General features: G+C 40.7%; 3 protein-coding genes across 7 annotated transcripts in view; all 3 read right to left on the bottom strand.

Moving 5' to 3' along the window:
• Nucleotides 1-7,743, bottom strand: part of dip2bb (disco-interacting protein 2 homolog Bb) — a 37,065-nt gene extending 29,322 nt beyond the window's left edge. For both annotated transcript variants that reach the window (XM_079340551.1, XM_079340552.1), the window contains exon 1: nucleotides 7,436-7,743. In XM_079340551.1, the coding sequence (XP_079196677.1) occupies nucleotides 7,436-7,520 (85 nt within the window). In that variant the 5' untranslated portion in view covers nucleotides 7,521-7,743. The remainder of the gene's footprint in view (nucleotides 1-7,435) is intronic.
• A 557-nt stretch (nucleotides 7,744-8,300) lies between these two features.
• On the bottom strand, nucleotides 8,301-17,356 carry atf7b (activating transcription factor 7b). 3 transcript variants are annotated; one of them, XM_079340556.1, is made up of 12 exons: nucleotides 17,035-17,356; nucleotides 16,107-16,168; nucleotides 15,642-15,738; nucleotides 15,356-15,483; nucleotides 15,117-15,242; nucleotides 14,798-14,955; nucleotides 11,906-12,002; nucleotides 11,674-11,793; nucleotides 11,410-11,532; nucleotides 10,546-10,734; nucleotides 10,359-10,464; nucleotides 8,301-10,223 (listed from the first exon to the last, which is right to left on the bottom strand). In XM_079340556.1, the coding sequence occupies exons 2-12, from the start codon at nucleotides 16,152-16,154 to the stop codon at nucleotides 9,988-9,990; spliced, it is 1,428 nt and encodes a 475-aa protein (XP_079196682.1). In that variant the 5' UTR covers nucleotides 16,155-16,168; nucleotides 17,035-17,356; the 3' UTR covers nucleotides 8,301-9,987. The 3 variants fall into 3 exon arrangements, with proteins under 3 accessions (XP_079196682.1, XP_079196681.1, XP_079196683.1); XM_079340555.1 differs by having other exon boundaries at nucleotides 11,410-11,559; nucleotides 17,035-17,353; XM_079340557.1 differs by having other exon boundaries at nucleotides 10,117-10,250; nucleotides 11,410-11,559; nucleotides 17,035-17,350.
• A 224-nt stretch (nucleotides 17,357-17,580) lies between these two features.
• larp4ab (La ribonucleoprotein 4Ab) lies at nucleotides 17,581-27,209 on the bottom strand (the record flags this gene model as incomplete). Of its 2 annotated transcripts, XM_079340554.1 has the most annotated exons (15): nucleotides 17,581-19,856; nucleotides 20,087-20,261; nucleotides 20,354-20,481; nucleotides 20,595-20,759; nucleotides 20,868-20,919; nucleotides 21,093-21,329; nucleotides 21,858-21,961; nucleotides 22,163-22,372; nucleotides 22,982-23,035; nucleotides 23,314-23,424; nucleotides 23,583-23,686; nucleotides 24,029-24,165; nucleotides 24,306-24,552; nucleotides 24,879-25,017; nucleotides 26,580-27,209. In XM_079340554.1, 15 exons carry the CDS (start codon nucleotides 26,580-26,582, stop codon nucleotides 19,485-19,487), a joined length of 2,238 nt encoding a protein of 745 aa, XP_079196680.1. In that variant the 3' UTR covers nucleotides 17,581-19,484. The 2 variants fall into 2 exon arrangements, with proteins under 2 accessions (XP_079196680.1, XP_079196679.1); XM_079340553.1 differs by lacking the exon at nucleotides 26,580-27,209 and having other exon boundaries at nucleotides 24,879-25,023.
• Nucleotides 27,210-27,833: the final 624 nt, after the last annotated feature.

Raw genomic sequence — 27,833 nt, 5'->3', positions numbered from 1 at the left:
TGTGTAGACCGTTATGAAAATATATGAAATCTTAACTCTAATATCCTTAGAATGATGTTTAATTTTGGAATGATATCTTCTTTTTACAATTTCACTGAGTTTGGATTTGAGATTAATGCCAATTTTAAGCGTAAAAGCGAACTGACTACTGATATGATGCTCGGAAAGATGTGTTCTGAAAACCAACACCCTTCACTTTTTTTTTAACTGCTCTGTACAGTTTGCTGTGATTCTCTGCAACATGTCCTGCAGACAGTGCTGTGAGTCAAGTGCATTAAATTATAGTCCAGCTATTTACGCCCCCGTTACACATCATGTGCAATGTGTAAGACGCTGAGCGGGAATGGACATCCCTAATGCATCACCTTGGAGCTGTCTGAGTGTGTGTGTTTGTGAAGACCCCACTGTGTCTTTACACGCCCTTCCTCTCACGCTTCGCAAGACCGTTAAACAATTTGAAATCACAAACTGGGACACCAATATTATTTCTTTGGCGTTTCATGATGGCTGAACTTGGCCACGTTACTGTACAGACAATATTCCAATCCTTGTGATTAAATGGAGTCACCTTTGTAAAAGTGAGAGAACAGCAAAAGCCTCAAAAAACGCATTTTAACAGTTAACTACTAACAGTATACATTATTTGTCAGCCATGCATTTTTATCTATCAAAGAAGCTATACATACACATACATTGACTCAGACAATGAAACACTTATAACAGGCATTAGGTAATGAAAAAAGTCTACCACACACACACACACACCTGCACACGTTTCTGTGCAGGTCTTAAATCTCTCTCGCTAGAGGAGCAGGCAGGGTGTGGCAACTCTGGTCACAGAGTGAATCACGTTTCACTTCACAGTTGAACTGAACTGTAGCAGGGAGTGACACACGCACGCACGCACCCTTAAGGGCCTGGAGAAGTAATTACAGGGGTTACAAAGCTGATGGGCAAAGAAGAGCAGCAAGTTAACAAAAAAGAAGGACGTTTGGGGATTGTTTCCACCTCCTGTTTCAAACTCAACTTTTTGAGTGATTTGGTTTCATGGAGGAGGAGAGCGTCGCTGAGCGAGATGACACACCTGACACACTACTCTTCACACACTTCAACACTTAGGGGCAAAGCTGTTATAAATACTACTTAACACCACAACAGCATGTCCTCCTGTGGGATTTATGCTCATGTATGCTGTGAATAAGCCATTGTAACTATGACATAACAAAGGCTGATGCCAGCATTGGAGTTTTTTTTCTTTGAATTGTTTCCATTATTAAACCTTCCAATTACATGTTAAAATAAAAAAGGGTGTATATTTCCACCTGTAAGTCGACTAGACTTCAACTTCTTGGCACTGCCTCTGAAGGTGAACAGATGATGCAGTCAAGTCGAGTCAGGTCCCGGTTTTGAGCAGCTAATATATATCCACTTTCAATACAACAGTGTGCCCTGTAAACAAGCCTACAATAGCAGCAGATCCAGCCCAGCCACTTTAGAAAGTTCATAATGCTACAGCAAATATAGAAAAAAACGGAGAAAAAAAAAAGACACAAAGATGAGGAGTCACAAACTGACTGGAGGGAAAAGGCATTCAGAAGAGTGTTTAACAGTAGCAAAACATAGAAGAGCAGAGCTTCATAGATTGTCTTTTTGTACAACTGTATGACAATAAAAAAGTTCCTTTTTTCCTTTCCAGCACATAAATTGTCTCAATAAATGCATTTAATCTAACACAGGAAGTGCAATAAAATAAGACTAGGAAATGGATATAGGGAAAAACTACCACTATTGAAGATGGGCTGAGTCCATAAAAAAATACTAGGACCAGAGTCCAGAAGGACCTTCCAACCCCTCCCTAAGAGAGAAAATTAAGGTTAACGATTAAAAAATAAAAAAAGTTGCTTCCATTGCACATATACTGCTTCTATCTAGTCTATACCTGACTATTATTTAAATCCTAAGTGGCCTTTACACACCCTGAGCTGACATAGGCGGGCAAAGAAAAAAAAAAAAAGGTCTCATGTTTTCTGACATGTTGGGTTGTTGGAGACTGCCTGTTCAGCCAATGTCTGCCCTCCACATTGGAACTAGAAACGGTCCACTTCTGTACATCTGAAGCAGCCTTGGAGACAAGTTGTGACATGCTCTCAGAGTCCTAATGTTTCATCTGGGATGGTTTCAACAGCTTAGCAGTGCATTCAATTGTATTACTGTGTGTTCCTATAACATATGGCCAGTCTAATCTGGAGAGGGATAATGGAGAATTTACAAAGTGAAAGCGTGTGTGTAAGCAGTGGGGTACTGGGGGCAGGGCAGGAGGGCACAAAATGGGGTGTGTCCATAGCAACCAGGCCCATGTGGGACTGCACCGGGGAATTTGAGAGGTAAAACCATGGTAAAGACACAGAGCAGCCATGAGGGGAGGTGATGACACATGAAATGCATCAGGGAGAAACTATGACAGACGAGTGGGATGAAATATGAGTGCATTAGTTGATCTAGGAGTTGCACTTGGGGTATGTCAACCTGGAAAGAGTAAATCAACAAACACTGCATCAAGTAAAACAGAAGGATGGATGGATTCAGCTACCATCTTTTAATGAATGTCTTTGTGTTTCATGTTATTTAAAAGTGAAGAATTTAAAATAATAAAATATATCAAAGAGGAAAATACCTTTAGATGGCAGCAAAGTCACTGGTGTATCTTAAGCGTGTGCTGCATGCAGTCTGACTGCTGCTCCTTCTACTTGGCACTTTTCTCAATAATTCAGTGAACTGCACAGTGACCCGAGTAACACTTACTCCTCTCTGACATTTCTCTCTGTTGTGTAACTTCTTAATACGAGACACAGAAGTCAGATAACAAACAGACGAGAGAAAAGCTGGTTCTCGGTTACCCCAATGTTTAGTGAAGCTCAACTTGAGAGGCAGCTGAGGTTGTTGCGAGACCACCTGCAGTTCACTGTGGACATGAAAGTGAGACGATACAGCTCCCCAGCTGACTGTGTTTGTGTTGCAGTCTCATCTAAATTATTCAGTCTTTTTATGTGCAAAGGTTTCAATGCAACCTGTTTTATGTGTGAGTGGGTGCGTGATGAAATTAGAAATAAAGGGTGATGTGTAATCAAACATTTAAAGAAAAATTATCCTGTTGTTGTGTAGTTCCCCTTTTTGTCAGAAAACCAAGTGTGTGTTAGGAGATCAGCGTACGACTCCTCTGAAACAGTTAATAAGCTTTAAAATAGATAAATCCTCTTTATTTCGATCCCTGTCAATACTGCAGGAACTACTGGTCAATGTACGCAGACCGAACATAACACAGTGTTATTTTCAGCAAATCAGCACCAAGAGATGCATCTCATATCATTTCTTTTATTTTCATGAAAACAGCACTGAAGTTATCCTTAGACGGCATATCTGTGTACCCAACGCTTATGTAACATATTCCTCTCTCCCAGAGTCCTCCATTGTTGTTCAACTATTAAAGACACATCAGTGAGTCACATCATTTCACTTAGCGACATTTTCCTTTCCTTTCCATTTTCCTACTTTCCACTCGGGCTGCAACTGAAAAGGATTTTTATTAGACGTTGGAATTTTGAAATCAATGTTTTTTTTACTTTTTTGGGGGGGGATTCCATTGTATTTATTTCATGTTATACTGTATTAAGATCATTATCAAATCAATAAATTTCCATAAAAAGCCCCCGAAAAAATACAATAGAATTACATTTTCAATTTAATAATGTGCTGGTTAACAAGAATGTAAAGACAAAAGCATCTGTTTTGTCTTTGGGTTACCATTTCAAGATTTCAAACCTTTTTCAGATTTTTTTCCAGTTTAAATCACCCCATTACATTTAAGATGCAGGTTTGTTGTTAAACCTTTTAAACAATGAACAATTTTGAGTTCATGAAAAATTGTTCGTAAAAAGCAACATAAAATAATCCAAATCAATTCCAGCCTATTTTTCTGCTTGTCACCCCCCAACATGTTCTCCCAAAGTTACATGTCTCTCTTCAAAAAGTATAAAACTGATCAACGTCAGAAAAAAATGTCATGTGAACTCTCAAGATAAACATCAGTGCACATCTGTTAGGTCATAATGTATGATTTTGTGTATTTGGAAACATCATCAGAAACAAATGGGCGAGGAGCTATTTTTTAGAGAAGCGGATGCATTGTTTTTGCTTTGAGGCATTCAAACATAAAGGAAGGTAATAGTGGTAAAAATCACGTGGCAGTTGTGGTGTCACGGTGGACGGGAGAGGGAGACATCCCCAGCAGCATTCTTAGCCCTGTGTGACTCACAGACTAAATGAGCCAGGCGTGCTGCCCCCTGATGCTCTGTGACCTAGATTGAGAGTCACAGGCAGGACCATAATCTGTCACTTCTCTGCCTCTCTCAGTATGGAGCAGGCTGCTGAGATGAAAACGTGCAAGAACGCAGACAAGAGGTGAGGTAGTGGTCAGCGCCAGATGTTTTTTTCTGTTCCTTGCTCATAAGCAAAAAGTAGCATGCTAACACACTAAATATACAGCCATGAGCATTGTAAACATTATACCTGCTTAAAGAAAAACATGTTAGCTTTGCTATCTTTAGCATTTTACATTGAACTCATGTTCAGTTCCACAGAACTGCGAGCAAGGCTCTATCATGTCTAAGCAGAAATTCAGACCTTACACTGTACATTGTTAAAAAAGGTCCAGGGGGCTGCATTGATAATGACATAATGTATCTGAGCAAATGATTCATGATCCTGGAAGTTCATCTTTAGTTACAGATCATTTGTTTAGAGGCTTTTCTATAAGTAAAATACTGCATTTCAAGTTATAAGATCTTCAGACTACAGAAAGACAGTTGAGCGTAAAGATGGCAAAAATATTAAACAAGAACAATAATAATATGAAGAAATAATACTAATCAACCAGAATTTGATACTTCAAGTGTTTTATAATGACTGTGTGGCCTCTTGTGCAAACAGCCTCTGTACAAAGGTGATCTACTTAGGTCCTGTTCACTCTCTTTCTCTGGTCACTTTACAAACACATACACAAAAAATGAGCCCAGACACTACAGTGCCCACACACTCTTGCACTGAGCAGCTTAAACAGTTGTGGTTTAGTGCTCTAAATTCCAGTCCAGCTCAATTACTCAGTCTTTGATCCCTTCAATGGCTTTCTTTGTGCCCTTACAGTCAAGTAGGTTAAAGTAGGCGGAGTTTCTCTCATTCTCTTTCCCACATACACACATGTTCACACAAATACAGACAAATACGCTCAAATGCACACAATGAAAACCAACAATAAAATAAGCTGCTGATGCATATTTTCAGCTTTTCTTGCATTTTGCAGTTTGTTGCTCGGGAGTCCCATGTATCAGGACAACAATGGTGTGATTGTTGCCATGTAAAAGATATCTATGGGAACGTTTTAGACTCATTGGGCGATCAACGGCTGTCGTCTGTTTGTGGTGTGCAGGCAGACTGTTCTTGAGCAGACTGCAAATGCACCTTACAAGCGTGCACACGCGTAGCATCTGGATAGCAGTGAGCTTTATCATTCATAAAAGAGTCACCTCTGATCTAAAATTACTATTGATAGAGTGCCCATCCTCTGAAGCCAAGTCCCTAATAGAGGGTCAGTCACTGCTGGGATATCACCTTTCTACTCTCTCATTCACTCACAGTTTAGCTTTATAACACTGACACCATCACAGGACACTCTGAGTGGACTCCGACACAAACTGTGACACAGCAGAAACCCTGAAGACTGTCTATACAAGAGGAGGAAACTAAGGTCACATGACTTTAACTCAATGACACATGAGTTGAGTTTACTAAGAATTAACTTGATGACAGGTTTCTAATTTATTTACTTAAAATAATCAAATAAACAAATTGATCGACACACCTTGAATCACCAACAGTATTGATTACTGCTTTGTGTGTTATAAAGGAGCATTTGAAGAGGTGACCTTCAGGGACTTCAGTTTGATATTTTTTTCACCATTTAAATGAGAAAAATTAACAGGATTACAGATCATGGAAATAATCATTCGCTGCAGCTCGCTCTTTATGTTTAAACAAAATCACACTGCTCTATCTTTCATTGTCCAGTTCAAGCCATCAATCTTAACAGATGGCTTACTTTACATAATATTTGCATCTAAAACTTGAGACTGACTTGAGAGTCTGACAAAAAAAAATGTAGACAATTAATCTGTCACTACACCTGCCATGCATCTGTTTCGTTGCAGGTAGTAATTCATATATAATTATATTTTAGTACATATTGTACAAATGATGACACGTGAACTTCCCATCATCCATTGCATCGACCCCTATGTTAAGTGAGTTGAACACAGAGTGTGGACACCCCCTCCTCTATTACCCAGCCGCATTATCGCACAGTTAATTAGTGTCTATTATTAAACCAGAGCGCACACATCCACAGCAGCTCAGGTCACAGCATATATTTACTTCTACTTCCTAAAACTTAATAAATGAAACATAAGTGCAATGGTAGTTTCCACCTGTGCTTCTTCGGTTTGACCCGTCATTCAACACGTGACATGACACTTCCAGGTATCTGTGCTTGCGCATGACGTGCAAGAAGATGCATCATTATAGGTCTGTATATCAACACTGATTTGCCCTCATGTGAAAAACACAACATTACTCATCCACCCCCGGGCACCTGGGAACTGCTTGGCACCAATCAAGCTGCTGCACTGTGAATCACAATGTGAGGAGGAGACTTGCATAACATCAAGCACCATATTCCCATTTCCCACAGTCATTCTTTTAAAACAAACACATCTAATGCAGTTTCAGGGTGCTTGCTCTGCTCATTAAGCAGCAGCACAGCTGAGAAAGGGCCGCAGCATCATCAGTGTCCAGTGATGTCTGAGGCTGCACACGCACTCTTACTTTCACTGACACACGCATATTCACTCTCACTGACACACACAAAGCCTAAACGATGACAAACTTGACCCATTTTTCCCCCCACAAGACTCTATTTGCTTTTCAAGATCAGATGATGAGTAGTGTATGATATTTATGAGGAATTATATGATGAATTAAAACAAGAAAATACGGGAAAACAGACTAAAGCACGGCAGACAAGACACCATCCACAGTGTTTTTCTAAGAAATGTGTACAAAAAAAGTAGGCTACTTCCACGTAGGTCTAAAGTAAATGCAACCTTGATACTCGATGTAGAGATGGCAGCTGGGAAAAGGAGGTCAGTGTGTTTTTATCGTTTGTTATAGTCGTGCCCGGATCTCACTGCAGCACTCACTGATCTTAACCAGCTGATACAGGAGGAAGCTGTGCTTGATTACAAACAAACGCACACCAGAAGCCACACTTAAGTTTACATTCTTTACAGACCAAAACTATTACCTCCCTGTACAATGAAAACATTACCTTCAGATAGCTCCAAATCCAACTCCGCCAGCTGGTCCCTGACCTCTTTAGGCAGAGCCGACAGATCAACGCCGCGGTCGGCCATCGTTGGAAGCACAGCAGCAGCAGCAGCCAGCGGGATGTTTGTGATATCTCGGATGACAGTGGGTACAGTCCACCATGAAGCTAAGATTCAAACAGTTGGGGGGAAAAAACAAATTCAAGATGTAGTTGCAGTGGTGGTGTTTACTCCATCTTCGCGAGTCCCTGACACCGCCATGACTGCTGGAGATGGGAACAACTCGCCAGAGGAGTCTGTAAGTCACGTGACCACAGCTGATGGTAATTGCTGTGACAGGATGGAGTGGAGCTGTCTATCTGCTCCCTCTGCTGTTGTGTTTTTTTTTTACAGCTGGGGAGAGAAAAACAGAATTCCTATTAAAGATCCAACTCCCTTGTCACCATCCCCTTCCTAAAGGTGGACACCTGGGAGTTTACAGTTTTAGAGTTATGGGAGTAAAGCGTTTGAGTTTTCACAAGTTTTAACTTGTGAAAATGTGATCAAGAAAATGATTTTCTACAGTGAATACCCAGAGCTATTATATGGATTTATTATTGAAGAAAAACTACTTGAAAATATGTACACAAATCCACAAATGCTTTATTAGATCCACTATTTTCTCCCTGTTTAGCGACTTACTTAACTTCTCAAGTTTTCATGTTTTAGTAGATCTTCTCTCTTAGGTGTTGTTCATTGTTCTATTTGTCAAGTAATCCATGTCATGATGAGTGTTGATCTTGCCGACAGCAAAGAAACCTGAACCTGGCTCTATGGCTGTAATATTATGGAAGAATACAGAAAGCACACTTGTAGAGGTTTAAAGGCTTTTCTTTTACATTAATTTAGTTTATTATTTGCCCGAGACACAACGTATCCATTAGTTGAGACAATACACAAGTAATTTTTTACCATCTTGAAGCCTGAGTTTTTTTTTTGACAAACACTCCATACAGTGATCTTTGATACATTTTTGTCATGTGGTTAAATCTCCTCGGAGAAGTAAAAAGATACCTTTTCTCGAAAACAAATCAAAAGAACATTCTGTCACATGATGAAGGAACAATCCTTACATGCACAAAGAGACAAAATAACATCTTAAAACAATGACATGTTACAAAAAAAAAACAAAAAAAAAAACAAAGTGACAAAGGGGAAATAAACATGATAATATTGAAAGTACAATGCGGTAAAAATAATGTGCAGTTTAAAAACTCCAATTTTAAAAGAAGCACCATACACAACTCTACTTCATGAAACAAGACGCTTTTCAAATGTTGGAAAGCACTCAAGACTAGGACACCTGTCATTTTATACAGATGTGCACTAATCACTAATCTTTTATTCATTCAAACATTCTTTTCACATTTCTCTGGTCTCCACAGAACTTTAGCTTTCAACTTAAGCAGACCAGACCCCTCTAATCTCCAGGCTACACGTCAGCTAAATGCAAGAACATTGAAATTCAGAAACAGAGAAAAATATATTGCACTACTATTTCCTCAACTTAAATGCCAGGGTAAAGGATTTCAAATCTCTTATGTTTGATTATCATTTAAAAGCTAATCATTTCAAGTGTTTTACGTGAGGACAGAGGCTGGAATCCTTACAGAACAAGGACAAGTCTTGCATTTATAATTTCATGTTCTAAAACAGAGGGAAATCAGATCAATGAACAGTGATAGTATGATGAAGCACAAACACACAGTGGTATATTTCCGCCTTGAGTAATCCATGCAGTCAATAGGGTTCTATACATACATGATAAATGTAACGACATCCACTCCAAATGGCTTAAAAAATGGTGGTATAAAAGTGAGGCACACACTCACAGGGCAAACTGTGCACGTATCTAGAATTTGGTTCGTTAAAACACTAAGACGACTAAGTCGTGAGAAACCTAAAGGACAGTTTGAAAAAAAAAAATAAGCAAAAAAAGATGCATTAGAAACACTTCCCAGGTTGCTTTTTACTGCAGTCTTCCAAACTGATCTCTCTCAGTACTTTCTCGACATCGGCAAAACATTACGTGAACGACCAGTATCAGGCATGAACATATTTTTTTTACAATTGCAAAATACAAGTAAAACTGTCAGCCTGGAAAGCAACAAACCTCATCACAGCCAGCGTGTGGGAAAAAGTCGGACTGAAGCTGCATTTTCAAGTGAAATGAAAATAATCTGATAAATCTGACAAAGACTTTCCATTCATACGCATCATACCCATCGAAAAGGTTATTTTTTTCAACCGTCATAACTGAACAACAAATGACCCCAGAGCCTGCAGAGTTGTTTTTCGCTGTGTTATTCATATGTACATACAGAGTGACTAAGATTCTCTGGGCAGGGAGCCTAGCGGACTGGAGGGTTGACGGAGGCACTGTGCAGTGTCTGTGTGTGATTATCACTGCCTGTGTTGGGGAGGAAGGAGTCTCAGTCTGCGGTGGGTTCCTCTTTTCAATCACTTTGCACCAGTCTGCTCACTCAAGTTCACACTTTCCACCTGCATAAGCACATCATCTCGAAGTCGACTGTGGCTGTGTTACCATGACAATCCCTCCTGGCTGGCCAGATCCCATGCCGGCCAAGACCGACATGGCGACTGCCTCTGCGGCACGGACACTCATGCCGTTGATGGTGGCCCCTGGACTGGAGGCGGAGGCAGGGGGTGACGGCCCGTGCTGAATGACTGCAGCTGGGGAGCCGGTGGGTTCAGTAGGAGCTTCCCTGGAGGTTTCTTCTCCTCCTGCAGCTAGGGACAGAGAAAGAATCATTCACCCTTAAGAGAGGTGAGCGAGTAAGAAGAACGCATTAGATGGATGAGGTGATGGATGGATCCTGACAGAACAGCTGGAACAGTGCAGGAAGAGTCAGTTCATGACCTTACCTAAGAAAGCAGCCTTTTTCTGCATGATAGTCACAGGGCAGTCTTTGTGGGCCAGGAGGAGCTGTTTTAACTGAGCCACCTCGTTCCTCAGCAGGGTGACTTCACTCTGATGAATGACAAAAACGTATAGAACAGTATGTCCCTCACTGCTAATTATTATGGCGAACAAGAAAAAAGGAAGACTTACTGAAAGGGAGACATTCATGTTTGCGAGGTCGTCTGCCTTCTTTTCCAAAGAGTTTACCCAAACTTTTCGTTTCTGCCGGCAGCGTGAGGCGGCTGCGCGGTTTCTCTCAAGAAAGCGCTGCCTCCTTTCGTCCGGATCCATCTCTGTCGCTCGCCGTCGCCTGCCTCCTGTCGGCTGAGCTGGGGACACCTGCTGAGTTTAACACAAGGAATTACAGAAACATCTTGACAAAAGAGGAACATTCAAATTCTGCTTCTCCTAACTTACAAAATACAATGTGGCAACAAAAAAAAAAAAAAAAGGTTTTAAATTACTGCATATGTGCATGACTTGCTAAATAAATGTATACAGTATATGAAGCTTCGAATAGAGGATGGGGTGGAGAAGTCGCCTGAAGCAAGATATGACAGATCAATGCTTTGTGCAATATCAATAACAGAAAAACATATTGCAGCAGTTTAATTATGTGAACTGGGATCACACCAGCAGTGTGCATACAGTCTATGCTTGTGCATTGATTGCAGGAAATAAACTTAACTACCCTCTTTCATTTGCTCGTGGTGAATTCTCCTGATTAAATCCTGCTGCCTTCTCACATCAGCTTAATTAGACTTCAAAAAACAAGGCTGGCAGGACAAACTCTGGATAAAGTCCAAGTGCAACCTTTGCAGCTCAATGTGACACACTTGACGAGTTTTGTGCACGTGTGAAAAGTGTTTCTTGTACACTGTAGGTATTTATCCGTCTGTTTCTGGTTAAGACAGTATAGGTAATAAAGGTTGTGTGTGTGTGTGTGTGTGTGTGTGTGTGTGTGTGTGTGTGTGTGTGTGTGTGTGTGTGTGTGTGTGTGTGTGCATGGTTTGCCTGGGGTTGGGCAGGTGATGGTGCGTCAGAGTTTTGAGAGAACTGCTGGCTGTGTTCTTGGCGCTGGGGGACAGCAGTGATGGATCCTGCCCCTCCACCAGCTCCATCCTGTGCTGCTGGGCCCTGATGAGTCAGAGCTGCCTTCAGTCTCTACAGTAATACAGACAAAAAGTCTGTGAAAGGGGCTTCGTGTTGTCAGTCTCTAAAACTCAGCTGTCAAAATTTACAGAGGCGACACATTTTCAGCAAGAGTGAGAATCTCACCATCTTTGTCTCAGAGTGCAGACTATACCCAGACGGGGAGGATGATCCGCTGCTGGCCCCGCCCACTGGAGGCCCTGGTATTCCAGGGATGTTAGGCACTGAGTTCACTGGCCTTGCAAGCTTAACATCACAACACATAGAAAAAGACGGGGAAAAAAACACAATTAATAAAAATGTTTTAAATAAAAGTACGACTTATATTTTACAAGTATAAATATATTTTATTACTCACAGATATGACCGAGGTCATCTGCACAGGACTAGGAAGAAGAGGGACTGTCTGGCCATTAGGGAGGTGCCTCACCAGTGGATAAGAGCTTGTTGGTGAACTGTTGACAAAAACCAGACACTTACAAATGGCTGCTGCTCTATTCTGCTGCCACTGACGAACTACACCTACTTTGACAGGATGTGGGACAGGATTAGGAGCGTTTAACTCGTTTATTTCTAACAGATTCTTAAATTAAAATATTTCCTCGACTCTGAACTCCAAACAAAACAGTACTTGGAGCAATGGAAAACAACAGAACAGAGAACAGTCGTCAGCTCGGAGGTTTGGGGATTTGAAATGGAGGCGAGTACTGCTAAAATATACCGAAAAGACGGCTGCCTCCTGTTATTCAGAAACTATGTCATTAGATCGGCTGTAATTCAGAGACTAGTTTACTATTTGGTGGACAGCCAACAGTCATGGAACCGCTGCAATGCTGTGAATTGTCATGTGAACAAGCAAATAGACAGACAAATTAATATCTCTGTCAAACTGCCATAAAAATGTAAGTCGATCACAAGTAAAGACTTTTTACTTTCTCAACAATCTGATTTAAGATGTTTTTTCTGAAGGATTCGGGGAAACCCTGTCGTATGATCTCCCAGACCAGTATTCACCAACCTTTTTAAGCCAAAATAGCACAACGCAATCTAAAGGCAAAACTCAGGTCACTGCACATTCTTACCTCAAAGACATCATAGAACCCATCATCATCCCCCAATTCTACCAGCACACCCCCAACTTTCTGTTCATGGAGGATAACGCTCCTCCACATAGAGCCAGAATTGTCACAGCTCAACATCAAGAGAGGCAGTGCCTCATATGGTATGACCATCAATGTCCCCTGACCTGAACCCCATAGAGCAGGTCTGGGACCAGCTGGAGCAGAGACTGGATGCTCGTACCTCACCCCCGCGTGACCTGGAAGAGCTGCATGTAGCCCTTGTGAAGGAGTGGAGCGTACTGCCTCAGAACAACATCATGAGGCTAGTTAGGATCATGAGGTGTCAAATGGAAGCTACTGACTTTGTCAATTTAGGTTATTTGGGGCTACTTTTGTTATTGTCTAAACAATAATAAATACTGTACTTATGAAAATGGTAATTCTTCTCATTCATGAATAGTAATTTGAAAGGGAACTATTACTTCTTTCATTAAAATTGAGACCAAATAGGGAAAGCACTCATGTGAATAACAATATCCCTAACTTATTGTGAGTAGTGTACTTACTGGTATCCAGCGGTTACCGGTTTTATATCAATGGGCAGAAATTGGTTTGACACAAATACAGTAATTTCTTCCATGACATCTACCTCACCAAAATGCTGATTGAACTCAGTTGCCACTCTGTCCAGACAGGCACACTAATATTCTGGTTGTAAAAGGTTTGCCATTTAGTCAGTAAAAAACCTCAGACCCAATAGCCACACATCATCTTACAGTTCTTCGTGAAAGTGTAAAAAAAAAAAAAAAAAAAAACTTTATCTCAGGCAGCAAATCAACAAACTGCTGCAACACTTTGCCGTGATTCAAACACCGAACATCAGCTTAAAGAAATAGTCCTCGGTAAGCGGCATCAAGCTCCCACAATAACACCTTAAATAAGCGATACGGCAGTGCTTTTGGTTCTGTACAGTTTACTACTTTGACCACCAATGTCATTACACGGGAAAAGTCCACGACTTTGCCAACTCAAGGCCTGCCAATGGATTACAAAAGTGATCATACATCAAATTGGGGAAATCTGGGCAATTTCAACAGAGCACTAAGAAACCTGTCTGCCCAATGAGCTCTGGTTGGGGCCAGCAAAGCTCATTGAAATGATAACTAGTTTACGAATCAGGAAGCCATCTTAGTGGACATACTTTTCAGACTCATTGCAAACATCCAAACCTCTCATTCTCTCCTTTAAGCGCAAAAGAGTGAGGAAGTCCTCCTTTGTTGTATAATCCTATAGCTACACTGACAAATACAACACGCTGGGCTGTGACCAATACATCCAGGGATTCATCAAAATGCTCAGAAAAATATTCATAGTCTGTTATTGATCCACATCCTCTAACAGTGAATCGACCCCTCCTCGTCACTGTTGCAGGGCCAAGTGGTACATCCCATAGAGAGGTGTTTATGTTGTCTTTTTTTTCTGAATTCACTGAACACTGCTTCTGCAGTGATGGCAGCTGCATCTTTGAGTAATTCTCCATCTGTTAAAGGCTTCTTGTGCTAAATTTAGCTGTGACGGCCATGCTTCTTGCTTGTTTTCGCTGGTTGTGCCAGTCTGTTTGTGATTCAGGTGCCAGTAGGTTTGGTAGGATCATCCATTTTCCTTGCACGGATCGTGCTCTTTGGGGGGCAGCAGTCTTGGGGTTGATGTAGTAGTGCCTTTCCAAATGTCCTCCTTTGGAAAATGCTTGTGTGTCTGGTGGCATGCATAAACATTTTTCACCTTTATGAACAGACACTTGAAGTTTTTGCTTCCTTTTGGAAAACCTTCACAATGACTGCTCACACGGAGTCGTACAGAAGCAACGGGCTAATGTTGACGAGTGTGGCATTAACATCCAGAGCCTTACTTTTATTCTGGTTCATTGGTCACTTTTACAGACTGTTAAATGTAGCACTACACTGAAAAACACCTCCTAAAGATGGAAGAGAGATGTAAAAGAGAGATGCAAAACCTAACACTAATCATGAAAAATATTTACTATTTTTGTATTTTATCAGTGCGTTATATTTGGGAGCCACGGCGAAAGCCCCCACTTTTATTTTTGTACAAAACTTGAGTTGAGATGTTTTGCAATTCCCACCCCAAGCCAACAAACATGCACACAACTAAAACACTAAGTGGTTTACCCAAGCTGTCTGTTGGAGGGTGGAGCTTGCGTGATGACAGATGTTGGAGAAGGCAGAGTTGGATGAAGTGAGTCATTACTCAGGTGAAGGGGAAGAGAAACTGGACGCACAATGGTTGGAGTTGGAGCAGAGCTTGCCACAGGCTTTGCTGGGATCTCCTGTACACAAATCAAACAGTTCAATTTATTTTCCATCAAGGATTGTGTTTTCATATATATATATATATATATATATATATATATATATATATACACAGAATTCAATCTGTAAACCAGCTTGGTGACCACAGAAAGAGTTCTGTCTGTAAATTGCCTCTCACCCTTGAGTCCATGCTGTCATCTGACATGCTGGATGACGAATCTGGACTTCCAGGAGAGGAAGAATCGACTTGTAGAGGGCCCTCATCCTCATCTTTTACTTCAGATGGTGTTTGTAAAGGTGCAGCCTAAGAGAAAAGATGAGATGATGAAAATCTGTGCAATCAAAATACTGTTAAGTGTTATAAATGTATCTGAATACAAGGATTCATTGTACACGTACATCTGTCCTTTTTCTTACCGGGTGTTTTGTCCTTTGCTCGTCGTCATGTGCTTTGTTAAATTCCTGTTCAAAGGAGGTAGCCAGCTCATTGAACAGACCAACCTCCTCACAATTCTTAAGGAAGCGTGTGGGTGTGGGGGTCTGATCTGGAAAGAAAAATAATAAAATAAAGTCCAAAGTGTTACAAGACAGAAAACATGTCTGTACATCAGATTAAAACATTATTGCATGACATTTATAATTGTATTGACTCTTCAAATGAATTACATTGTACACATTCTAACACTGATTGCAATGTTATTACCTGCAATGATAACAGAGTCTGTTCTGGCGGGGCCAAATTTTAATGTCATTTCATGCTTGTGTTTGTGAACTGACAGGTGGTCTTCATTTGTGAATCTCTGAAAAAACAACAGCATAAAATATCAAACAACAGTGTAGTTTCAGTGTGTCTACTCTGCTGCTTCTAAGTTTAAAAAAAAATCTTGTTGGATGACCAATAACACCTGCTCTTGATGCAGCAAGATATGGCACAAGAAAAGAAGTCCATCATCATTATGTGCTCCATCATCTTCATCTGTTATTTGAAGTAACTTTGACTTTAAAGATGGGTGACAGCTGAATAACAGTGTGCCTATGTAGTTCTAACGAAAAGGTAAATACAGGTTATTGATTTATGGCCTGGATGCCAAAAAGTTGTCAAATGAAGAGTGGAGGAGAGTGTTGTCTGAATATGCATGTGTAGCAATGTCAGGTTGAGGAACTATACCTGCCCACATCCAGGGGCAGTGCATACAAAAGGTCGATCATCCCCCATCTCAGACAAGTATGCTGCAAAAGAGAGCAGAGCATCTTGTTATTGTTATCCATTTATGCATCAAGAGACGATTAAACAGCTGAAAGTAAAGATGAAATGTGTTACTCGTGACGGTTTGACTAATGCCTAATGTTTTCATAGAGGAACTATTTATTGATGATAAATGTTTACATAACTGATCTGTAGACAACTACAAAACATTCAATTGTCAATGTCTAACACCAACGTGGGTTAGCTTGCACGGGACTTGGTCGAGGATCATCGCGGACTAGGGTTTTAAAGGGGGGGGGGTGAAGCTGCAGGGTCAAAGAAAGCTAACGCTGCCATGCAACCCGTCTTACAGTGTGGGTTGGGTCATTGGCGACGGTTGACTGTCGTAGTCGAGGTCGTTTCGGCTACGTAGCTAGCTGAATGGCTCAGGTGAAGGATGGTGGACAGGTTGACCACGAGTGGAAACGGTTTGTCAAGCTCTGACATGAAGACAGAGGGGCCTTTAACTAGCACAACTTTGTCGCGGTCACATAAATAAATGAAGCTGTTTTGAGAAAGTGACAGCTGTGTCATTACAACGAGTGTGTAGGCTGCCATTACTAAACTAAATATAGACTGAGTGCGGACGGAAACGCCTCGCAAAGCGAAATGTTACTGAAGCCAGCAGTCACAACATCGCTAGCTGTGCTAACGCTAAGAGCTAATCGAAGCTCCGTGTTCAGACATAAGCAAATAGCTCAACGTTAGCATGCTAATGCTACATAAAGCTTTGCTTATAAACGAAATCCCTGATTAATGCAAACCATAACATGCAGCGCGGCCGAGCTTGAAAACATTTCACAATATATCTCATTAAACGTTATGTAATCCGAGATGTGATTTTACTCACCCGACGTTTAAACAGCCTCTTATCTCCCCCCTCCCTGCTCCGGACGCTGCTGCCGCGCTGCTGCTGCCTGTTGTTGACACTCTGACACTTCCATCAGCAAAACAACGCGAGATCTGGAACTAACAAAGTGTTACGTAACAGGATCGATGTCGGGGAAAAATTGTAAGAAACGCTGAAACGTGGTAATTATTTGCATGTCCTTTGTGCTCCACACACGTCAAAGCTATGCCAACTCCACTGTTTTTTCTCGAGTGTCAATGATGTCAATTAAACATATTCAGAAAGGTTTTCAATCCAACATACGCCCACAACAGTTACATAATATTTAAGGCTATTTCCGGACGGTTACTTGGCAAATGACATGTAACAATCCTTCTTAATACTGTAGCACTCTGCGCATGTCTGTTCATTTTCCATTTTCCAGTCAGTTAAGAAAAATACGACCAATAGCACGAATGACTAGTTTATTGTGTAACGTTGCTGATAATTATTCCAAACTGTCTTTTGTGAAAGGTATTAACATGATAGTGTGCAAAGATATACATGTATTCAAAAATAAATCTTTATTTCCATACATCAGCTCAACAATGACACATTCACTAAACAACCATTGTGTACTTTGCTGCAAATTACTATTTCATGTTTGAAAGCGAGTTTTAAAGCATATTTTAAGACTGAAACTGCATTGACAAGTGTACAACATAATCAGTACCACACAAACATCCAAGCATGCACACACGCACAAAATAAGCTCCACTCAAACAGCCAAAGCCCTGCAGCTGCTTTTAGTATAAATTGATATTTACCGTACATTGGACAAGATTTCACCAAGTGACAAACGCTTGTCGATTTTAACTAACTAGCTAACTTAACTCAGAGTGACAAACTGATGTGCTCACTATTTTGCCCTTCACACTTCAGTAATATATTGTTAAGGCATTGCAGGTTTAATTTGTTTGATGAAGTCTCAGCAGACGCATTTTCTCCCTCAAACATTTTTACAAACGTAGGTTAGATAACTGTTCTGACTACACAATACAACAATCTGTAAAATGCAACCAATTTACTTGATAATTAGAGTGAATTAAAAGAATTGAAAAAACGTAATTCCCATTATTAAAAACAAAAAATAGTTTCCAGAAGTGTGGACAATTAAGGTCACACATTTAAGCACAAACATTTTTTTGCAATACCTTTCAAATTCTCACTGCTGAAATAATTAAAAGCCATGACATTATAGGACAACACGGTTTAGTTCACATTACTACACATACAGGCATGTTCTATTTTGAAGCCAACAGTTCGTAGGCATCCAATCTAGTAATTAATAAAATGATTTCAGAACGCACACCATTTAAAAACATTCAATGCATTGAAAACAAAAAAACTAAACTTCTCTACAGTTAACCCAAATCATACACCTTATATCAAAACTAAATCAATAAAAGCCTTTATATAGACATTTCTAAACAAAGCTTAAAAGTGATTTATGAAGTACATTCATTAGAAGTGTCACGTATGGAAGGGAGAAAAAAAAAAAAGATACAGGCGTCCATGTCATGGCACAAAGTTGACAGTGACTGACTATCTTAAAATCCTTATACACGTTAAACATCTTTTTCAAAAGAAAGTCTATTTAATGCTGCAACGCCACAAGAACAGCTGTAAAAATGAGCAATTCATGATCTACCACTTTTACAAGGCTACCTTATTGAACATGGTTCAAACCACTGTATAGAGCTTTAACAACATGAGCTGATCTACGACAACACCTCCGCACTTACTTGTTAGCAGTATTAATCAATTCCATGAATTGCTAAAACATTGAGGATAACAAATATTTCATGTGTCCTCTTAAAGCAGTATTAGCCAGCCACACTTGTAAAAGATTCCACATGTAGAACATACATACTGTTTCATCTGTGATCAACCATCCCACGGACACCATTGCTTCTATAATGATCGCATCACATCAACAGCTTGTATTCTTGATGTCAATTCAAAAGAAGTACTTAATAAGAGCTCAAGATAAATCAGACACCTAATGTGCCTTAACAGACTTTGTGGATTTTTACACAAACAACAATAACAAATGTTATTCTCTGAAACTCTAAAATAACAATATCCCCATTTCTCGCACTGTGAAACGTGAACATATATATATGTACAACCACACAATATAGATCATGCCAATTAAAGGATGAGTCTTTGATGTTATGATAAAATTTACTTTGGGTTGAATATATTTCATCATATAACAAGTCTGCAACTGTTCTGCAACTGCAGAATATATGACTTTTCTTTTAAAATGCAATCTACTTGATTTTTAGACGAAGTTTGCAAAAATGTCGGAGATAAAGTAATACCATCTGTCAAACAAAATATATCAATCTGTCTATGTACATATATTACATATTTAAGGCGCTATTTCATAATTTACTTGTCTTTAGTTATTTTGGTGACCTTGGGGGAATGTTCTGTTCTTTGCCACTTCGTCTGGCTCCTCGCTGCGGAGAAAAGTGTTTACGAGTATTAGGAACTCTTTGATGCTCCCGAGGCTTCTTTCCGACATCCCCAGCTCTGTATTGGCCATTCGCTCCAGCAAAAGAGCGCAGCGGCTGACGAAGAGGATGCCCATGCCTGGATTTCTCTGGTTTGTCTGCAGTGTGCCTGGAGTTAGACCGAACCTCCTCAACTCTGTTGACCTTGAGCTCTTGGAGCGGTTGGCTGGCTGAAGAGGCTGGAGGAGAGGGAGACGGTGCCGGTGTTGGGTCCTTAGCAAGCCTCTGGCACACCTCTGCATAGCTAAGCTTCCTTGAGCCCTGGTTGGTGCAGGAACAAAAAATAAATTTAAAACCAATGTTTAAGAAAAAGGTTAATTAGCAAACAATGAATTAATGGAACAGCTCGGCCCGAGGCTGTCCAAAATGATTTGACATAATACAACAAGGTACGGTCTAAGGCCTTGAAATGACCTAAAGGTTAAAAGGGAGCTTTGAGAAGATGTAGCTTTAAGCTTAAGTGGCTTTGCGGAAAAGAAGACTGGTCTTACCAGCTCTGATGTAGGAGTGGGGGGAGATAGAGAAGGTGCATCTGAAGAAACAGACTGGCTGCAGGTGGAGGGGGAATGCTCAAAGGCTGAAGAGGGACTCGCTGAGGATGAGGAGATTTTCCTCTCTGGAACAGAGGGTTCAGCTTTTTCCTCTTCCTTTGTTGTTGGACAGACACTAAACATACCACATTTAAAGATTAGGTTATTTTTCAAATCATATCTGTAAATCTTCACATTTTTAAAACACTGAAGATTTATTTTTCTTACCTTGAAACCAAAGGTGTCACATCTGTGTGTGGGTTAACAGGAGAATCGGCGCTAACAAATTCATCTTTGCTCACATCATCCTCTGCGATGTCTGTGTGGCTGGTATCATGAAGCTCTTGGCTGACTGACTAAAACAAAACCATTTTAAAATAATGATTATCATTTAAATAATTCAAACTGAAATGGTGCTCATAAAAGGAATGCCAAAAGTAGAAGACATTTAAGAGAACAAGATATGTACCTTGTTGGTGACCTTAAGGCCACGCACAACATCAGACAGGCGCATCTCTGGTGTAGTTTCTTCCCGCACACCAACCACAGATCCCGGTAAAGGTGGAAAGTTGGAAGCTTCCAGGTCAAACTTCGGTGGAGGAGGTACCTTGGCCTCCATTAAAGGCACAGGCTTCTGTAAGTTTAAATTTAGTTTAAGTCGAGCTAAGAAACACAGAGATTGCAAACTTTTAATACATAAATAGTTTGATGACAAAACTGTAAAAGAAAGGAAGCTGCTGACCAGGCCATGTTCATCCTCTCGTTTCCTCCTCGTGCCTCTCTGGCTACCTCTCCTATAATAAGAAAGAATATTTATGTTAGTAAAAAATACATTTGCTGTCCAAAATGACATCAGAACAAACAAAATATTTATAACACAGGGCTTTGTATGATTTAGCATGAGAGTTATTTCTCGCCATTTCTCGTTTTTTTCCCCAACTCTATTAAAAAGGATATATTCAGTTACCTTCCCCGTCCAGCCCAACCGAGGTATCCAGTGGGAATGGTGGCCTGTGCAGGACTCTCTTTGAGACTGAAGGAGGGCAGAGAGCCCATCGCTGAAGTGCTGCCAGTTGTTGTCCCAGATGTCAGGAGGGGTTGTGCACTCAAGTGACCAGCCAGACCATCCATGTGGGTCCCCGGAGTCAAAGAGGAGGAAGAAGAGGGCACGTCTCCAGGCCAAGGATGACTCTTGACATGGTTCCTGGACATACAAGGACAACACATTTCTAAAGGGAAATTTGCCTTGAAAAAGCACAGCGTTCTTCTTTAGACTGGCAAGCACAATCTTTTTTTTTTAAACAAGCAGAGAGTAAACGGATGGTGGGATTTGAGCTACTAAAATGTACTACTCAATTAGCAATAAATTACACTTCTCACAATGTAAAAATCTCTGAGACTACTTAGTACTTAGTCTAGCTCTGCATCCTTGTGCCTCTGTAGAAAAGAAAGCACTCCACATTGTGTTAGCAATGGCTAAAGCGTGTTCGAGCTTCGTCATCATTGCCAATTAGTTCTATACATAACATTTATTTATGGCTGTACCTCAAGAGGGTAGGAGGCATATTCACCCTGAAGACAAAGTCCACCCCCACAGCAATAATCCGTTTGCTCAGTTAGTAGCTCAGAAGTGTTTTTAAAGTAGACATGTCATATAACTAACTTCAACTTTGTACATTTCAAGACACTATGCTAAATAAGAAATTGTTTTTGTGTTGTGACTTGTACCTACCGGTTTCTGCTCAAGGCTCGCTGAGTATTCATGGAGCTTGAGTTTGCTTTGTAATTTCCAGCACTGCTGAGACTGTTGATGAATCCACTGTGTGGGAAAGGTGCCTAGATATAACAACAGAAGAGGAAAAACAAATTAAACGTTGTGCCGCTTCAAGGTTTGTCTGGTGCAATACACCTGTAAGCCACTGTAGTGGCCACATGGAACTGTTACATTTGTGTCAAGATGAGAAGTGGTACTTTGACAGTGACACTAATGGTCTCCTTTAAAAAGGACCTCTGAAACAATAGATTCTAGGTTCTCACCAGTGGCGTTTCAAAGTAAGGCATGATTGGAGGGTTCCAGGAGGGTGACACGACAGGATAAACAGGGTACTGCTGCGGCGGGCTGTACACCTGCTGCATGTACACTGGAGAGTCATACTGAGCCTGTGGTTGGGCATGCTGACTGTACGTAGACGAGTCCACACTGCGGTAGTTTTTACCAAAAAATGTGTTGATTGCCTTAATGCGGGCCTGGGGGGGAGAAAAGAAAAAGAGGATCATGTACATTTGCTGGTAGTGAAGATGACATTTCCACTGCTCTGTGCATCATCGTCTAGTCCCCTCAGATCTCATAATCTCACGGTCATTAGGCCATTAAACACTGCACTGACTAGGGGAAAGAAGGGGGAGAGAGAGGGGTCGGGGGTAGAGCAGGAAGAATAATGAAAGGTGAGGAGAGGGGAGAGGCAGAGATTACAGAGCTACTAATGAACAGTTCCTCTGAGCCAGCCACAGTGCCTATGGGTCCTTCCAAGCGCGATACTGATCATCACTGGGGTTCAAGCCTCACAGCCTTATTTTAGTCAAAAATTAAGCACACAATGTCAAACAGTTCAGCTGAAGAACTGAAATGCTAGGAGGCAAATGTAACATTCTGACAAACACCTTCTCTGTACACACAAATATCTATCTCTCTCTCTGCTAAGGCTCAGCTAAACCACCCAGCCGAGAGGTAGAGACAACGGCTGACAACAGTTCATAACTGTGTTCATAACACAGTAGTTCCATAACACAGTAGTTCCATAATACTTTCTAAACTAGTAATCCTGCCAGAGATAAATGCACAAAGAAATAACTCACCATAATTGGCTTTCCCTGAAACATTTTTACCTCTTCTCTTAGGTATCTGTAAGCCTTAGAAAAAAAAAAAAAAAGCAAAATAAAAACACTGTAAATATTGTTTCATTTAAACCTAAAATAACAATGAACACTAATTCTTATTATTACTCTAACACATGCATCCAAGACTAGATATAACAGGGCGCAGGCTGTTGTATGACGAGGACTCAATTCTGACAACCCGTCATGTTGGACTTTAAGTAAATAGGAAAATAATCAAGGCTGAGATATAATATTATTCGACTTCTCTTATGAGATTATACAGCAAGGTGGAGAAATGTGGTTAAACTTACCTGTAGCGCATCCATGTCTGACTGAAATGTTATGTACCAGTTGCTGTTGTGAGCAAACTCGGCACTTAACACTTTTGGACAATGCTCACTCTCAAAAAGTGCCTCCACTTCCTGTGAAAGATGTGTAAAGTACTTATGAGACGTGACTGATCTCACAAAACATCCACTCTTATGCCACAGCAGTCTAAGATAATGAGGGGTAAATAAGCAATATCAATCTTATTACAATGTTAAAAAGCTTTCATGTGTAGCAGTATCAGTATCCTTACCTCAACTGGCGTAGTCTCTGGTACCTCTCTCAGAATAATGATGGAGCGACTGTGGTTGGGTCGAACCTTCTCTCCAGCTTCATCAACTTGCACCATGGGGGAGGCTACAACAAAGATGCGTTTTATAACCAACTGGAAAGCTGCTCATATAAAAGCATTTAGGAGGACTAGAAGTCCAGGTTTCGTTTTTAACCAAAAACATTTATCAGTCTCACTGCTTCTAAACTTTAACATCCCCCCCGCCCCCCAAAAAAAATTAGGCAGCAGTGTTTCATGTTTAAACAACATTTCATAGTTAATGAAATGACATCGGCCAATATTAGCTTTCAAACACTTGTAGCTGAAACAAATATCCAGACAGTGACATGTATTCTGTCAGATAGCTGAAGTTTCAGTGAATCTGCAGGCATCTCTCATAAATATAAGCAGAACTGGAGCACTTGTACCTCGCAGTACATCCAGAATGAGGTCCATGTCAGAGGTTAGGGCTTTTATGTCTTCCATGCAAGCAATAGTCCAGATGGGAACGAACTGATCGCTGTCCATCTGGGATATCAGGTACAGGTCCTTAGTCAGGTTCTCCCTGCAAACAACAAAACACTGGATTACAAAAAGCTCCCAAACAAAATGAATGAGCTACAGAAAATTAAATGTAACTTAATTGTTTTAAAATTCTATCTAACGAACAGTTTTTTTTTTCTTTTTACACTGTACACTGCTTACCTAGAAAAGCAGAACTCAAGCCGTTTTTTCAAAGACTCTCGTAGGATTTCTTCGGACATTGGTTGTTCCACCAAAACATCACCATCCACTGCGAGATCGCATTGTGAGTCTAGGACTACATAGCTCAGATCAGCATCGTCAATGCAATTCACAATGCCCTCTGTGGGTATATGGGCATAGTTAGCAGTACAGTCGGGATATTCAACATCATATCCTTTTACCCCTGAGGAAGCGACGTCAGAGTAACCTAAGATAAGAAGGGAAAGCAGAACGAAAACAATGGTTAAATAACTATCATATTTAGACAACCTCCTCTAATGCTCCAAAAAAGCATTTCATGTATAAGACTTGCTACACAACATTAAGGACAAGAGCTAAGATGTTGGCAAATCCAAAGTATCAGTGATAATATCTCTTCTACGCTCAATGAAAAGGGTTGTGAAAAAACAATTTTTTTGTGTTTTTTTTTAAACAAAACTTAGGAGTTGTATCAGTGTGGATATGACAGGGTTTGCTCTAGAGCGCTTTGATGAGGAGACAATCCAAGAGAGACAGAAATTTAGCAGCTCTTACCTCCAGTCATCTCAGCAGGATGACAATCAGTCAACAGCCATGGAGCGTCCTCTGTCCCCTCTGGGGTGTCATCCTGGTGGGCAGGGATCTCCTGCCACACTTTAGCATTGGGGTTCAGGCCTGTTCCCTTGGTGGTTACCTGCATAGTTTTAAGAAAATAGCGAGTTACTGAATAGTAGTGCATATGAACTTTACAGTTTGTTTGAAAAACACAAAACAGCCAGAAAGCAAAAAAAAAAAAAAAAAAAAAAAAAAAAGAGAAAGTGTAGTGAAAAAATCCACATCATTTGGAAGAAAAATAGTTTCCTAGCATTAATGTGCGATTGTTTCATTGGGCAGCCCACCCAGGTAAACCGTTAGATGTTTGGCCATTTCAGCATTTAAGTTCCTTTATAAAGTCTTCGTTTGGCACTAATCAAGTGGCATTGATGTCAATCTAACATTAAAATACGGATGTAACTAATTTGCTTCTGATGGTCTTGATGTCTTTTAAAGATCACCGACAGACAGTAGTATTTCAGTCTAGTTATTTAGAAGATTAAAAGAGTTTACAAAACACCTATGATCGAGCTCCCTGCGTTCACAACCTCTTCATTTACGCTCTTCAATTGCTTCCTTTGTGTTCTTTGCTGAAGGGCACCTCGGCAGTACGCTGAAGGTGACCTGGCACCACACCAACTTCCGTAGTTCCGCACCGGGACTTTAACCCGGTTCCCAACCAAAGTCCCCACAGACAGAGAGCTGCTGTCACCTGACCCCGCCCATCTGACGTCACGTGTATCCATAGATGGCGAGAGTGCGCCGTCGTGCTGCAGCGCGACTTACACAAGTCATTTTAACCTGTCAACCTTTTGCAAACACTAGTCTGACCGTCAGTGTCGATCGCTGCTAAGCAAGTGAATGTATTAAACTCGTGTGCTTTTAGTACAACCTTTCTGCCAAACATAACTCCGTATTAATCCAGCGGCTCTGGGTTTGCAGTGAACCCGAGCATGCAACGTCATTTTGGGGAGTCAGGAATGAAGAGCACATGGCAAACTCAAATAATCATTTATCCTCAAACAAGTCCAATTCGATAGACAATTGAAGGGCAATAGTGGTTACTACAACACTGAATAATTCTCGACAGGATTTCCTTTTAAAAGTTGACATATCCGTGACGCACTGTTATGACCTTTATCAAGGAACTCTTAGATAGCCAGCTAGCTACAGTTGTGTAACAGCTAACATTTTGATCACGTGTAGTAGTTCCAACAACCCCAAGCAACGTTTTAAACACGTTCAATATCGTGTAAATTATATTACAGCAAGATGTTAACAGAAGTCTCTAATTAATTATCATTGTAAGTGTGTGGCAAAGTATAATGGTGTATTGAGTCACTGTATATCATTCTAAGATAACGACTCTAGAAATATCTGCCTCAAGCTAACTAGCTTAAGTTTACTAGCGGACCAGTTAAAACCGGCCTCTCTCTAACATATCCTTTATTTGTTTTAATGCTTTAAAAAAGATACTCCTAAGCAACTGGGTGATTACAAAACTCGTGGTTCGCTGCACGGACGCCAACTAATAAGCATATAAAGTTACCACAGCAGAGTACCAACAGCGTGGTCGGCATTTAGACAGCGTGAGTCAAGCAGCAGGAAGGACGCAAACAGGTTGCCGCATGTTAGCCCCTTTTCCCCAGGCCCAATACTCACCATGCTGCCTCGGTCCTCGCTTCTCAAGTCCGCCTCTCTCTCCCTGGAGATTCAACGGACTGCAGGTTAAATTGTCTTAACTCTTAAAGCTATACTAAGCCAACGAACTCATGTAACGCGTTTCTCTCTCCGCTTAGCGACCGTCTCCCCGGTAACGTAATTTCAAACGGTTGAACGTGCTCCTCCCCGAGTAGTATGCTCGCGCTGACTACAAATAAAAAAAAACAAAACAAACGAAAACACTCTTTTCATTTGTCAATTGTTTCCAAAACGGGCTCCTCTGCTCAAATTCTCATTCCTCATGCCGCAATTCAGCTTCAAGGCGCCGCTCGTCCAGCATGTGACAGCTGCGTCCTCTGTCTGTAACCGTCTGCTCTCCGCCTCCACGGCAACAGCTCAACGTAACCAGCAGCGACGGAGACAGAGCTTTCCTTGGGGACACTTCGAGGTCGGCAGGAGTCGAGTCAAAACATCTCTTGACCTTTTCACATATCTGCACTAGCTAGTTCCCGCTCATTGCAAAGAAACCGAGTGACCACGTTTCTGCACATTGTTTGACATTAATCTAATACAGCGTGGATAATGAACACGCAATGATCATGTGACCCCATGCATACACAGACGGGCCAATATAACCTGATACGAAGCATCACGGCTGTGACAATTTTTAATTAGTCTTAGTTTAAAAAGTTTGCAAACAATATTAAAGAGGGACTATATTTAATATAAGTTCTTGTTCTTTTTAGCTCGTCCTACCATTGTTAACTTTAAATGACGCATCATAACTACATTCTGGAAATATTAAGTTAAAGTAAATAGTATTCCGATGTATGCAATTTAATAAACCCAAGCTACAAGTTTGAGAAATTATGTAAAGGGTTTCAATTGGCCCTGACAATTTCATCAGTTTTGAAAAATGATTAGAATTTAGCTTTAGGATCCTTGAGAATAGTTTAAACTAAGTAAATTTAGATAAAAAATAGTGTTCATGGAAACCCTGTGTAATGAGCATACCTTCTTAGAAACATGTTGGAATATAATCATGTATGCATTAAGCCCCTTTTAATCCAAAATCCACCCACACAGGTGATTCCCCCCCCCCCCTTCTCAATGGACTGTTTAAATGTGAATCTATGGAGTTAATCATTTACATTATAGCCAACTGTGGGCTCAATACAGAGGCAAACTGAAAGAGTGTGCAGTGCCTGAAAACTTGTGTAGAAAATGTCAGATTTGTTGAAGTGCAGTTAACAA

Source organism: Symphodus melops, assembly GCF_947650265.1.
Source record: "Symphodus melops genome assembly, chromosome: 4".
In the NCBI taxonomy this organism is placed as follows: Eukaryota; Metazoa; Chordata; class Actinopteri; order Labriformes; family Labridae; genus Symphodus; species Symphodus melops.
Note: the sequence above shows the minus strand (reverse complement) of the source record. Positions and strands in the feature narration are given on the sequence as shown.

Bases quoted from the DNA above. Each gene is read 5' to 3' on its own strand.
- atf7b (XM_079340555.1), bottom strand. From the start codon at position 16,154: ATGGGGGATGATCGACCTTTTGTATGCACTGCCCCTGGATGTGGGCAG. The intron at 15,739-16,106 runs GTATAGTTCCTC...TTGTTTTTTCAG, and splicing joins CTGCCCCTGGATGTGGGCAG to AGATTCACAAATGAAGACCA. The intron at 10,465-10,545 runs GTAAGTCTTCCT...GTCATTCATCAG, and splicing joins ACATGAATGTCTCCCTTTCA to AGTGAAGTCACCCTGCTGAG.